Source organism: Agelaius tricolor, unplaced genomic scaffold (genome assembly GCF_023055355.1).
Source record: "Agelaius tricolor isolate 1412-34295 unplaced genomic scaffold, bAgeTri1.0.p SCAF_1, whole genome shotgun sequence".
Taxonomy (NCBI): Eukaryota; Metazoa; Chordata; class Aves; order Passeriformes; family Icteridae; genus Agelaius; species Agelaius tricolor.
The window spans coordinates 47,092,752-47,105,732 of NW_027269261.1; the positions used below are offsets into that span (position 1 = coordinate 47,092,752).

The 12,981-nt window shown below is 37.7% G+C and overlaps 1 protein-coding gene across 4 annotated transcripts in view; it reads left to right on the top strand.

Annotated features, from left to right (window-relative positions):
* FMN2 (formin 2) overlaps window positions 1-12,981 on the top strand; it is a 153,065-nt gene that overhangs the window by 47,730 nt on the left and 92,354 nt on the right. For 2 of the 4 annotated variants that reach the window (XM_071432704.1, XM_071432706.1), the window contains 2 exons: window positions 2,057-3,834; window positions 4,874-5,018. In XM_071432704.1, coding sequence (XP_071288805.1) covers window positions 2,057-3,834; window positions 4,874-5,018 — 1,923 coding nt within the window. The remainder of the gene's footprint in view (window positions 1-2,056; window positions 3,835-4,873; window positions 5,019-12,981) is intronic. The other 2 variants (XM_071432716.1, XM_071432711.1) reach the window with 2 other exon arrangements.

Here is a 12,981-nt window from a genome sequence, read left to right on the forward strand (position 1 = left end):
ACTGGATTTGATCTCAGCTGAAAACTGGTGTGTGGCCTTAATAATCCTAGCAACATATTTCCTTTGATAGTGTTGCCTTTTGAAGAACTGATAGGCCTTATTGTATTTGCAGGTGACTGGTAGGGGGATAAGAGCAGATGAAACAAAGGGATAAACAATATTGTATTACTCCTTTATTAAGAAATTCTTCAATAAAACTGTTGTTGCTATGAAGTATTGAGTTATTAAAGGAAACTGGATGGACTGAAGTATCATGAGTAATTTGTAATGGGAATGTCTTTCTCAGCCTTTTTTCCTTCTTATTACACTGTTAGTTATTCTGTCTTAATTCCTTCACTATTCATTTTTTCATGTTCCTTTCTGTTTTACTTTTTTTGTCAACCTGTGCCAGGGAGACTTAATTGTAATACCCAAACTTTGGTTCAAACTGCTGTTCCAGAAAGTTCAAACAATCTAAGAGATTGTAAGTTTTTTGATAAGGGTACTTCGAGATCAAGCAATTATTGGTTTAAATGCTGTTGCTGTTTTACTTCTGGGATTGCTTTAGGACAACTAGAAATTCTAAGATAAATAAGAAATTGAAATTTTATATCTGAAAACTGATTCTGTGCAGAAACATTTTTAAAGTATTATTGAACATTAAATTTTATTAACAATCCCCAGCTGGAAATTATAACTTTCTTTTCCAGAAAAAAAATATTTTTAATACTTTCATGTGTCAAAAGATGAGAAAAATGTTTATCTGAAACAAATCAAGGCAATTGGTATATCAAGTATTGTATGTTAATTTGTAGGTTTCTTTACAAAACCTATAATTTGAATATTTGAAATATTTCCTATTAAGCAAGCCTATGGTCTCATCTGAAATGCATATGGTTTGGTAAAAAGAAATAAAAAGGCACTTAAGTTTTGCTGTAACCACTTGTGAATCCTCTTGCATAACCAACTAAATGCTTGAAGTGCTGGCTAATATTTTTAATTGAAAGAGAAAACAAAAGTACTAAAAGTACATGTAAATGTATGCAGCTAGAAAATAATTGATTTTTAGAATACTTTTTGTTATAAGGTCAAGTCTATCTCCTGTTCATCAATCCTGAATAAGCACAAATGGCTATTTTTGGACAAGATTACTTCTATTGGCTGGTTTGGATGAAAGCACATATCCATTATCTTTAGTACAGTTTGTCACAGGTATTTCTTTAAAATTGTAGGAATTAATGTGCTTTTAAGGTAAATGGTTCCTCTACTCAGTCTACAGCAAGCAGGATCAGATGCTTTAGAGAAAGAGAGAAAAAATGTGAAACATGTCGAATACAGAATAATCATTCCAGGCAGGAATCTTTCCTATCACAGTCTGTCTCTTGGCAGAGGTATTATCAATTTGGGGTAGGATGAAAATTCTCCCTTAGTTTTTTCTTGCTTCTTTTTTTTCCTAGTTATGCTGGCCAGAGAAAAGTATACTTTTTTGGCTCTGAGATTTAGCTGTTTTCCAAAAGATAGCATTTGTAGTGTTCTGCATTCCTGATCGGTGTTGTATCATTAAGGTGTGTATTGAAATGCAGCAGTCAATAATATGCTGAGTCTGCTACTCATGGTGATCCCTTTAAAGAAACACTGAACATTTTTTTCAATTAACAGAATTCAAATAATGCTGAGCCCTCCCAGCACTGTGTCTTCATATCCACGTGTAGGCAAATGCTTGCAGTACTTGTGCTCAGCGGTTGGTTGTTTTCTCAGTCAGGGTATTTGCAGGGAGGGAGGGGTTGCTACTGATTTTTGCTTTTGACAAGTGTAATCACAGTCTAAAATATCCTTGTACTGACAAAGGTATTGTCATAAATAAGTAAATAATTATACTAAACTGTCTTCTTCCACTTAAAATGTAGTTAGCCAAAATGATTCCTCACTTTTTAAAGCCTTGACATAACTAGCTTATTTTTGAACCTCTGGAATACTAGTATTCTTGATCTAATGTTCTTGATCTATTTTTAATTTTTATATGATGATAAATGTTATCTTATCCTTGTTTGATCTTATTATTTGTTTTCTTTGAAAGGATGCTTTTGAGGTGAAATCTGAGGAGCGTGCCAGTGTCATCCAACAACTTGAGCAAACTATTGAGGATCTGAGGACAAAAATCGCAGAACTAGAGAAACAATTTCCTGCTGCAGAGGTACAGACTGCTGGGAGGGAGCAGGAAAGTGACCACGCAGACTCTGGGGAACTCAGCAGTGTGACTCTTCAAAGGAATGAAGAGGAGACCACACCCAGGACTGTGTCACAGGCGAGATCTGTACAAACGTCACCAACAGAGGATTATTTAATACATAGAATGCCTTCAGCTAGTGCACTGCCACAGCCACCCCCACCACCACACTTAGAAGGGGGCAAAAGTGAAGGGCCTACTCAGAACTTGCCAGCTCTAGAACTACAGCCCACATTTTGTTCTGAAATCTCCTTAATTCTGTCACCGAAGCTAATCTCAGTGCCATTGGATGCAAGCCAATCAGTACAGAGTATACCGCAGTCACCTCTTCCAGGACCCAAAGCTGATTTGTCCCTTGCATTTGAAGGAGAGACTGAAATGACAGTTTCCCATCAGCCTCTAAGTACTGTAGCTGTAACTCGTAGTGAACATCCCCCTTCCTTGCCCCCAGAGCCCATATGTAGCATTCCCCCATCACTGCCAGCGACTGAACAGGCTGCCTCCCTGTCTGGAGCACATGGCCATTCCTTTGTTACTCCCGTGTCTGTGGCAGGATTACCACTGCCACCACCTCTACCTGGCTCAGGACTCCCTTCTTCTGCTGTCTCAGCAGTGACAGACCTGGACCACTCTTTCCCGGGCACCACAATGTCACCTCTCCCTCCTCCTCCACATTTGCCAAGTGGGGAGATACCAATGCTGCCTCCAGCTCCTCTCCTTCCATGCCCTGGATTCCCTCCACCACCTCCACCACCACCCTTGCCTGGAGCAGGAGTCCCATCTCCTCTGCCTGGCTGGGGTATCCCCCCTCCCCCTCCACCACCACCACCTTTACCTGGAGCCGGTGTCCCTCCTCCACCTCCTCCTCTGCCCGGCCTGGGATTGCCACCCCCAGCACCACCGCTTCCTGGAGCAGGACTGCCACCACCTCCCCCACCTCTGCCTGGAGGGGCCATTCCACCTCCTCCTCCTCCACCACCACCTCTGCCTGGTGCAGCTGTACCTCCTCCACCACCTCTTCCAGGATCAGCTGTACCCCCTCCACCACCTCTGCCTGGTGGAGCTGTACCCCCTCCTCCTCCACCACCACCTCTGCCTGGTGGAGCTGTACCCCCTCCACCCCCTCCACCTCCTCTGCCTGGTGGTGCTGTGCCCCCTCCACCTCCTCTGCCTGGTGTAGCTGTACCCCCTCCACCTCCTCTGCCTGGTGTAGCTGTACCCCCTCCACCTCCTTTGCCTGGTGTAGCTGTACCCCCTCCACCTCCTCCACCTCCTTTGCCTGGTGTAGCTGTACCCCCTCCACCACCTCTGCCTGGTGTAGCTGTGCCTCCTCCACCACCTCTGCCTGGAGCTGGTGTCCCTCCACCACCCCCTCCTTTGCCTGGGTTGGGGATGCCTCCTCCGGCCCCACCACCTTTGCCTGGAAGTGCACCTCCCCTTCCAGCAGCAGTCCAGGGCAGCACTTACCCAGCAGTCCCACAGGGCTGTGGTTTTCTTCCTCCTCCATTACCATCTGGTTTATTTGCAATGGGGATGAATCAGGAGAAAGGGAGCAGGAAACATGTAATAGAGCCTTCTCGGCCAATGAAGCCTCTTTACTGGACAAGAATTCAGCTCCACAGTAAAAGGTAAGTCATAGAATTATGTAGAGTGGTGGTTTTGCTTTATGGCTGTCTCGGTAGTATTGTTTATCATTAGCAAAAGTCTTTCCTGCTAGGTAGGCCTTTGGGAGAACATGGATGCAAGCAGGGTTTTATGTGTAGTTGGATATATAAATAGGGCGCCCATTTTCTTTAAAGCGCACAAAAGTTATTTGCACATGGAAGCTCTTTGATGGTAGCGTTTTCAGTGTCCTTTGGGGCTACATATCACATGTGGATAAGAGATCCAGGGGTGATGGTGTGCCACCAAGTGTTCTGTGTAATGTTTTTTAAAATGTCATATTTGTGATTTCCCCTCAAATTTCAAGGTAGCATTGGTCTCTCTCTGGAGGAATTTGCAAGTTTTGGTAGTGTCTTCCTTCTAGATGGATCTATGCTGAACACATTCTATCCTTCTCTTTCTTTTCTTCAGTGACCTTGAAATACTTTTTTTTTTTTTTTTTTTCCACCTTGTACACTCAACAGACTCAGATTCAATCTGCAATTTATTTGCATAAAGCAATTCTGATAGCTTTGATATGACTTGGTTTCAGTTGTTGATGTTTTTGGGGGGGTTTTGTAAAAGATCATTGCTGGTCATGAAAAAAGTTTCCTTGTAAATATTTTTCTTGTATCTCTGACTAGTAATTATAAAACCCATCTGCTGTTATTTAATGATGAATTTATTCTTTCTTCTGAAGTTCTTGCCACTGTTGCACAGGTGGTCAGTAAATAACTGTCTATTTCTACTTCTCTTCCTGTCCATGTCTGTACCTTTTATAGCCTATATACAGCCTATTTTTATTCCTAGGCATGTAGAGTGGGTGAATATAAATAAGCCTGACAGTATCACACATGAAAAAAGAAAACCCAGAAGTGTGAGGAAGAATCAACAGTAGTTTTTATCAAAATGCTGCTAGTAGAATTTAGGCTTATAAATTGCTGCTATTTAATTTTTTTTAATTCCTCCATTTATGACCTTATTTAGTTTGACATTGCCCTACATAGGTCTTTTGCTTAACTTTAGAGATTCTAGTGCTTCACTTGTGTGGGAAAAAATTGAAGAGCCTTCCATAGATTATCATGAGTTTGAAGAACTGTTTTCTAAAACAGCTGTTAAAGAGAGGAAGAAACCCATTTCGGACACCATTACAAAAACAAAGACTAAACAAGTGAGTATTCATTTAATTTAAGATCTTTTCTAGGCTGTTTTTTACATAGATTTTTGCATGCAGCTGAGATGAATTATGTCTGGTGTGGAATTGTTACCATATATAAATACACATTATAGAAAATTGAGAGAAGGAGAGAATGTAGGATGTATTTCAAAGCTGTATGTATTAAAGGCTGAAGATTTCTTTTTTCATAAATTACTTTTCAAGTATGTATTTTCTTAAAAATATCTTTGCTTTATCCATTTTAACAAAAATAATACAAAAATAATTAGGTGCATATATGATGCTTTGAAATTGACTGCAGATGTGCAAGGAGTAGTATATATATTATTCTGATTAATTTTATACATTAAATAATGACTTGCATATGAAGTACCGTGACTTCAGAGAAAAATTATGCTTCAGAATCTAATTCCTAGTGTTATACCAATCAGAATGGTTTAGGATTGTGTTGTGTTTATGTGTATAAAGAATATGAAGTTTATATAGACAATAAATGACAAGCACAGCTGGGAAAAATCCAACATTAATCAAACCAGTTTCTTGAGACAGAATGGTGTTCAATATAATAAAAATGGGAAGAACACTTTAAAATGTAGAAGTTTAAACCCCAGAGTAAAAGAATTTAATCCTAATGTTTACATGACTATTTGGCTGTAATCATCTTGGTGTCTGTGTAAAAATCAAGTTGTGGTGGTATGCTAAGGAATTTTCAATTAAACTTTCAGGTCAGAGAGGGGGATGGTCTTATGTGGGTTCCTAAAAAGCCATTAAGGTTCTTGTTTTATCTTGATTTCATGTTCCTGTACTCAACTCAAAGCTAGGCAGATCTTTCCATCATCTTTTCAGATGCAGGTTAGTGCTGTACAAGACTTTATTCTAACATGGGATACAAAGTGGGACTCTTTAAAATCTCTATTCACTGGACCTTATATCTGAATATGACCTATTAGTTCTCCACCTCTTGGTTCTGGAGATCTTGCCCCCATAGATACATTTTGGTCAGGTGCTTTACCGTGTTGACAACTCGCAGCAGGCAAAAGAACTGGTAATGAAGGTAGGATGATTATCCCAAGGTGATGGATGGATGGATGGATGGATGGATGGATGGATGGATGGATGGATGGATGGATGGATGGATGAAAAGGATAGTGCAAACACACGTACCACTGTGCTGCACTAGGCTGTACTAACTGGGATAGGAGGAAATGTAAGATTCCATTGCTATCTGGCTGTTCTGCAGTAAATGTCCAAAGTGCAAGACCTTTGCTCCTCTTTCCTCCTTCTAGAAAAAGCTGGTTTTTAATGGTTATTCTTAGCTTAATTACTATCATAGTTGTTCAAGTAAAAAAAAGGAATGCAAAAGTGATGCTGTGTGTCCCTGAAAATTTCATAAGATTTGGTGATGAAAATCTCCCAACAGAGTGGAAATCATGGCTGTTTACTTCTGTAACATACAAAGAGCTTAAAGACAGAGAGTGATTATGAATAAATATTAGATGTGGATTTTAATACTAAATATTTCTTTTTCTTGCAATGCCATAAATTTAGATCTGTTGTCAGTAAGTTAAAAAAATGTAGTGAAAACTAAATTGACTGATTGTTCTTAACTTCTTTGATGAGAAGAAAGTTTTTTCTGACAGAAATTTCCACACAGAAGTTTAAGGCAATCAAGTAGTTGCTGTCACCTAGAACAAACATTCCTGTGAGCGACCTTAATTCACAGAAGATAATTCTGTTTCTCTTCCTCTGATAATCAAACAAATGTACTGCTCTCAAAAACAGAAATTGCCTAATAGAGAAGTCTGGCTTGTTGAATTGTGGTATCTGTAGAAAAGATTGACTAAACAGATAAACAGGCTTTCATTAGAACTATGGTTAGAGCTGTCATTTATTGCAGATGTCAAAGTTAAATACTCATGTGTGAGAATCCAGTTAGGGCTCTTCAGGGTGTTGCCATAAGACAATTGAAATAGAACAGCTTCACAAATATATTCCACGTATACCCTCTCATCAATTTGGAATGCAGGACAATATTTTAGAATTCTCTTAATCAATAGTGCAGTAAACACTTGGATAATGAAGTCTATCTGTGTTTAGGAGAAGAAACAGTTACTTGGGGAAAGCATGGCTGTAATTCCACAAGTGTGTTTTTTACAGGGAGCACCAAGTGCTGTTTAAGTGCTTACTGACTTACATGGCTTCTATGATAGTTACGGGTGCTGTAAAGATCTTACAAAATGGTGTTTCTGTAGTGATTTTTACAGGGACATGTTATGCAAAGCAGATGTGTTTTGTCACCTGTTGAACTATGAAGAAGCACTGTACAAAAGAGAACCAGGACTCTCACTCTGCTGCTTTCCCAAAAAGCTCTTGTCTGGCAATTGTTTTTGCTCCTTGTAGTACAGGGTCTGCTGAGTGAATGTATTGCTTAGATGGATTGGATGTAAAGCACTGGCTACACTGGAAATAGTAGTAATGAAAAAATGTACAGATACCTTTCAAATGTATAAAGTATTTGGTACTCTGTATAAACATATGATTTTAATAAAACTCTTTTTATTGCAAGCTGAAATAAAAATGTATTTTTGCACATGGCAGGAGGGGGAATTCTAGCTAATCTGCAGAAAAATTTGATAGTTTTGGGATGTTTTAGTGGATGAAAGATAAATGATTTTGAAGTAGACTGCTGTTCTGCACACAGGGCTTTCATTTTCTAAGCCAGAGAGTGTGTGCAAACATGCATATGTTTGTTGTGTATGTATATAGATATGAATTATAGAATAATTTCTGAATAGTGAGTACTTTTTAAGTGGTAAAATTATTCTTATTGCTCTGGGTTGGTTGGGGTTTTTTGTTAATGAATGAGTCAATTTCACCCTACCCAACTATTGGTTGTAATTTTTTTCTCAGCATGATCATCTGCAACTAATACAATATAAATCTATAAAGCTTTAAAAAAATCAATATTATACCTAGCATTGAATGAAGGCTTCACTAAAATCCATTCCAGAACTTTAAAGAAAGAGAAAGAATGAAGTGTTATTATTTATTTGTGAATGCAGCTGATTTTATTCTTCCCACCTCTTATTTGGTGCTATGGCACAAACTGTGATTTATTTTGCTCTGTTAATGCATATATATCAAATTCTCAGCTGCTGTAAATGTGTGCAGGCTCACTCAACAGGAATGCCTACTAAATCTTCAAAGAAAGTCCTTTATAGGCTATATTGTAGGTGGGGCTGCCATTACTACCTATTAAAGTGGTCTGACTTTCATTAGAAGTCCCTGTTACAATGGTACCAAAATTTAGCTCTTTAGACTGCAAGTTTTGTTGGGGTTTTCCCCTAGTTTGTGTCTCCTTCATTTCGCCAACGTTGAAAAAGGAAACAAGGTCTGCTTTTGCTCATGTCCGCATTGTTTCCTAGACTTGAATTATGGAGAAATTTTATTACATGTATATTTTTAGCTGTATAAAGGGTGTCTTGAATTTTGACACTCTACAGGTTATAGGTCTGTTCCTGTTGCTTAGGAGGGACTTCAGGTATAAGATTTTTCTCTGACTTTTTACTGGTAGTTTGGAAAACAGGAGCCAAGAAGAGGGAGGCAAAGGAAGATTAATAAAAGTAACTGGGGAAGGAGTGACTAACTGAGGAGATCTGACAGCTGAAAATATAGAGCATATTAGCTGTGATTCTGTGTCACCTCTTATTCTGTCTAAAGCAATTTCACTCAAACTTTTTGTGAGACTGGAGTGATTTTGATCTGGGTGATCCTTTAAGCCAAATTGTCAATCTCGTCAAACCTGTGATGTTTGATCCAAGCAGGGGGTGAAACTCACTCTTGTGTCTTGTTCAGCTATTCCATGTAGCTACAATACAAGTTTGGATTATGTGGCTGGGTAGTCTTTTTCATAGAACCCTTTCCATAGCTTGTGTCATCCGCGTGAAATGAGCACAGTCCATAATGATTACTTATTAAATTAAGCTGTTACTTGTGTCAGAAATTGCTGCACAGAAGTTGTTGCAGCACTTAAATCACAAGTAATTAGTAAAGGAGGAAGAAAATGGTCTTATGATTAAGGCTCACGAAAATGCTCTCATGATAATTCTCACATTAATTCTCAGTACTAAGAATATATTTGCATGGCAAACATTGGCCAGAATAATTGAATGAGTTTGGTGGAAAAATGGTATATAATCAGAAAACCTTGATATCAGTCAGCATAATAAGGATATAGAATGGACTGAGCTGACTTGCATAGGTTACTTCCTTCCCTAACTTTTGAACAGTCATTTTAGAAACATTACTGGTAACCCTCTAACTGTACTTTTGGAAAATATTATTGAAGTAACTGTGATGAATTTTTCAATCATGGACCATGTGCTTATAATCTATAATGTAAATGAAAAAAATGTTGAAGATTTTCTCATGTGGAAAGTCCACTATGAATCTATTGACATTAGTATTTTAAACACTGTTTCCATCCCAGAATATAAATAATATGTTGCTAAAATTTCATTTGGTTTCAAAAGCCTTAGGTCCATAAAAGATATACCAATGAAACTGTTTAGATTATGATTTCAGGATATTTGAATTTTAAGTTGGACCTAAAGAAGGAAGAGAAGACTTCTGGAAATAAAATGCCACTCCAGTCCTTAGAGTTAGAATGTGGTTCTTGTTTTTTAGTAAGGGACTTTTTACTGTTTCTCAGCCTCCTGTTGAGGAACACAATGCTTATCCAACTTAACTAATTTCTAACTGAATTAAAGCACTCTAAGTATTTTTCTAACCTAATGTCATAAATTATGAATATTAACTGGGGTAACAATCTCTTAGTAAAAGATTACTCCAACAGTAACAGTTTTATGATGTTAATTTCAAATAGTGCTATTTTAGTGCTAAAACTGCACAAAAGGACATTAATTGTTTCTCATCCATATTGGTAAAAGCTTTATTTATGAAATAACACAACAGGGTAATAGAGAAAATGTACGAAAAGTAAATATTATGTTTCATTGCTACCCTCAAGCATAAAGTTTCAGACATGGCTGTTTGACTTTACCAATTTGCATAACATGTCAACAATTTGCATCTAAAATTATATGAGAAAGATATAGATTATGAAATTCTTCAGTGGGTAAAGAAACTAGCTCATTTCCAGAGGGGTTTTTCCATTTTGGTTAGGATGGGAGACAGAGAGATGCTGAAAATAAGCCTTTGTGATTGATGCTCTGTGAGTTCAGTTAAATCAGTATCTGCCATCAGCATGGATATATTGTTAGACAGCTGGGACTGGGTGTTGGGTTTTGGGGGGTCAGGGGTATTTTGTAGATATGAAGGAAAAATTTTGATCTCCTATTACACCAAAGTGACCACACTACTTGAAGTATTCTGTTTCCACTCTCACAGTTGCCATTACCAGCCAGAAGTTACCTCTGAATTTACCTTCAAAATAAGGCAAACAAAGGGTTAACTAAAACCCACAACACACATAAAAATCCCCCACCTGTAAGAGTATGTTATTCTGTTATACCTACAAGAAAGATATACATGGGAAAGATATGATGGGTCCACTTCTGTGGTTGTCCATTTTACACTTGGAATACACTTGAATCTACAGAAAAGCCTTGTCATGGAGCCCGGAGAGAAGGTGGCTATTACTGGCCCGATCCTGTCTCTTAACGTTTGGTTTGGAACCTTGTTGTCTCTGCCTCTTCCCTGCCGCTTGTATGAGCAATGGGTCTTTGTACCTGGATGTGACTTTGTGTAATGTACAGCAGTTTCTCTTAACCAGTGAGAACTTTGGGATAATTTTTCTAAATGCTCAAAATCAGAAATAGAAAGCAAGAATCATTGAAAAATTCCATGCATTAACTAAATATTATTCTGGGGAAAAGGAATCTTCATATTTTTTGCTTCAGGGCTCTCATCAAACATGTGTCTTGCATTACCTTTCACTAAATATCTCTTTGACTGTTTTTGCTTGTGTTAAACAATCAGGAACAAATTTGGCATGTAGTTTGTTAATGCTCAACAATGAGGACCACTCCAGAATTAAAAAGTTTGTCCTAGACTTCAGGCTGCAGATAATATCTCTAGCTTCCTTTTTATTTATTTTTTTTTAATTTGTTTAAAGCAGTGTTCCAGAATCCAGACTAAAAAGGAGCTGTGTATTGTGTCTGAGGCTTTAGATCTTGCAGAGATTGGATTTATCGAACTTTTGTTGTTCTGCCTTTAAATGGCGTCACTTGTCTGTAGCCTGTAGGCCCAGACTATGCAGCTGATTTATTTTATTGTTTTACTTTTAAATGTGGGAATTGCTTTAGGCATTTATGCTAATATTCATATTTTATGAATTAGTGTTGTATTGTTACATCCATTCTATTGGAGGAAACTCTAGTATTCATGCAATTGACTGAAATGGGAATGAACAGCATAATAGAGATTAGTTGACAAAAGTTGACATAAACCCTACATTTTGAATAAAACCAGGGAAATTTGGTAGCTGCTATGTGAAACTGCTTTATCTATTGCGTTCTGCATCCATTCACTTGAAAGTCATGCTCTTTGTCACCCTTTTGATATCATCATAGTTCAGAATTTTGGCAGCAAAGATAACTTACTCTTCATGTGGACAGTGGTTTTTTTGTTTTGTTTTGCTTCTAATCACTGTCAAGATGTGGCACTCAGCAACTAATTATTCTCCTGTCTATCGCCTCACTTTCAGAAAAAGCATCTTTTTTTTTTCTGCTGACTTTTAAGCCAGGACTTGAACGGATCTACTAGGTCACTAAGTCTGGTCCTGCCCCCTGGACAGGAATCATGTTCTAGCCTGCATGGCAACAACATAGTTAATTTATTTGCTTCCTTTTTCTCTAGTGTTGATTTGCTTGTTGTATTTGTAAGCCTGATCTTAGTAGCTCTCTGAGTTTTAGAATTCTGATGGAAGATAGAAACTCTGATTTCACAATTTGAAGAAAATATAATTGTACATGGGTGAAGAATTAGATGTGGGAGATTCCCAAGATCAGACTCCAACTCATCCGTGTTCTTTGGGCCTCCAAGAGGGAACAGTGTAGTTCTGCTTCCTTTGGAAAGGTCAAGTTGGTTCTAGGTAGGTTCACACCGGAATGCAGTTGTAATATTTTTTTTGTGGAAGACCACTTCACAAAGCTATTTTACTCTCGATTTTCTTTTATTTTGTTTTACTACTCGATAACATAGTATCCTACATCAGTTCCATTTCTACTCCATTTTGCAGAATCTGAGGGATAGTAAACATACAAGCTTACTTCTGATAAGCTCTTGCCACTTTATGTGACTACTGTTGTTTTCTGATAGCACTTTTGTGACTACTTTGCATTTGATTTTTAATCCACTTTATTTGTCAGCTTTGGGATAGTTTTCTAGTTCAAAATAAAGACAGCAAAGGATTCCCACTATATGCTGGTACCAGCAAGTTAGTTATGCTATCAATACAAGATGTTTTGGACTTGAGCGATAACAATAGGAGCTGAAATCAACAGTTCCCCCAATGTCTTCTTTACCAAATTCAGTTTCTTCAATTTATTTGGAATACACAACTTTAGAGTGAAGTTTTTGAACTTTTTTTTGCGTAACATACTGTATTGTTTCTTTTGTTGTTCTGCCTTTCCAGCAAGTATGGTTTGTTAGCAACATCATTTGAAGAGATTCTGTTCTTTTTTAAACTTTGTATACACTTCTTTTACTTTTTTTTTTTTTGATAGAATTGAAAATACTTGTTTGGTTGTTATTACAGATTGCAACTTAATTGTTGGAAAGATTTGATCTATACCTTGCTACTCAAGATCTACTTTATTTTATAACCTTTTTGTAGCTGCAAAGAAACAAATCTATAACAGTTTCTCTTTACAAGAAGAAAATCTCTTATTGACCCAGATTTATCTCAGTTCCAGGCTTGAATGAAATGTTTGTT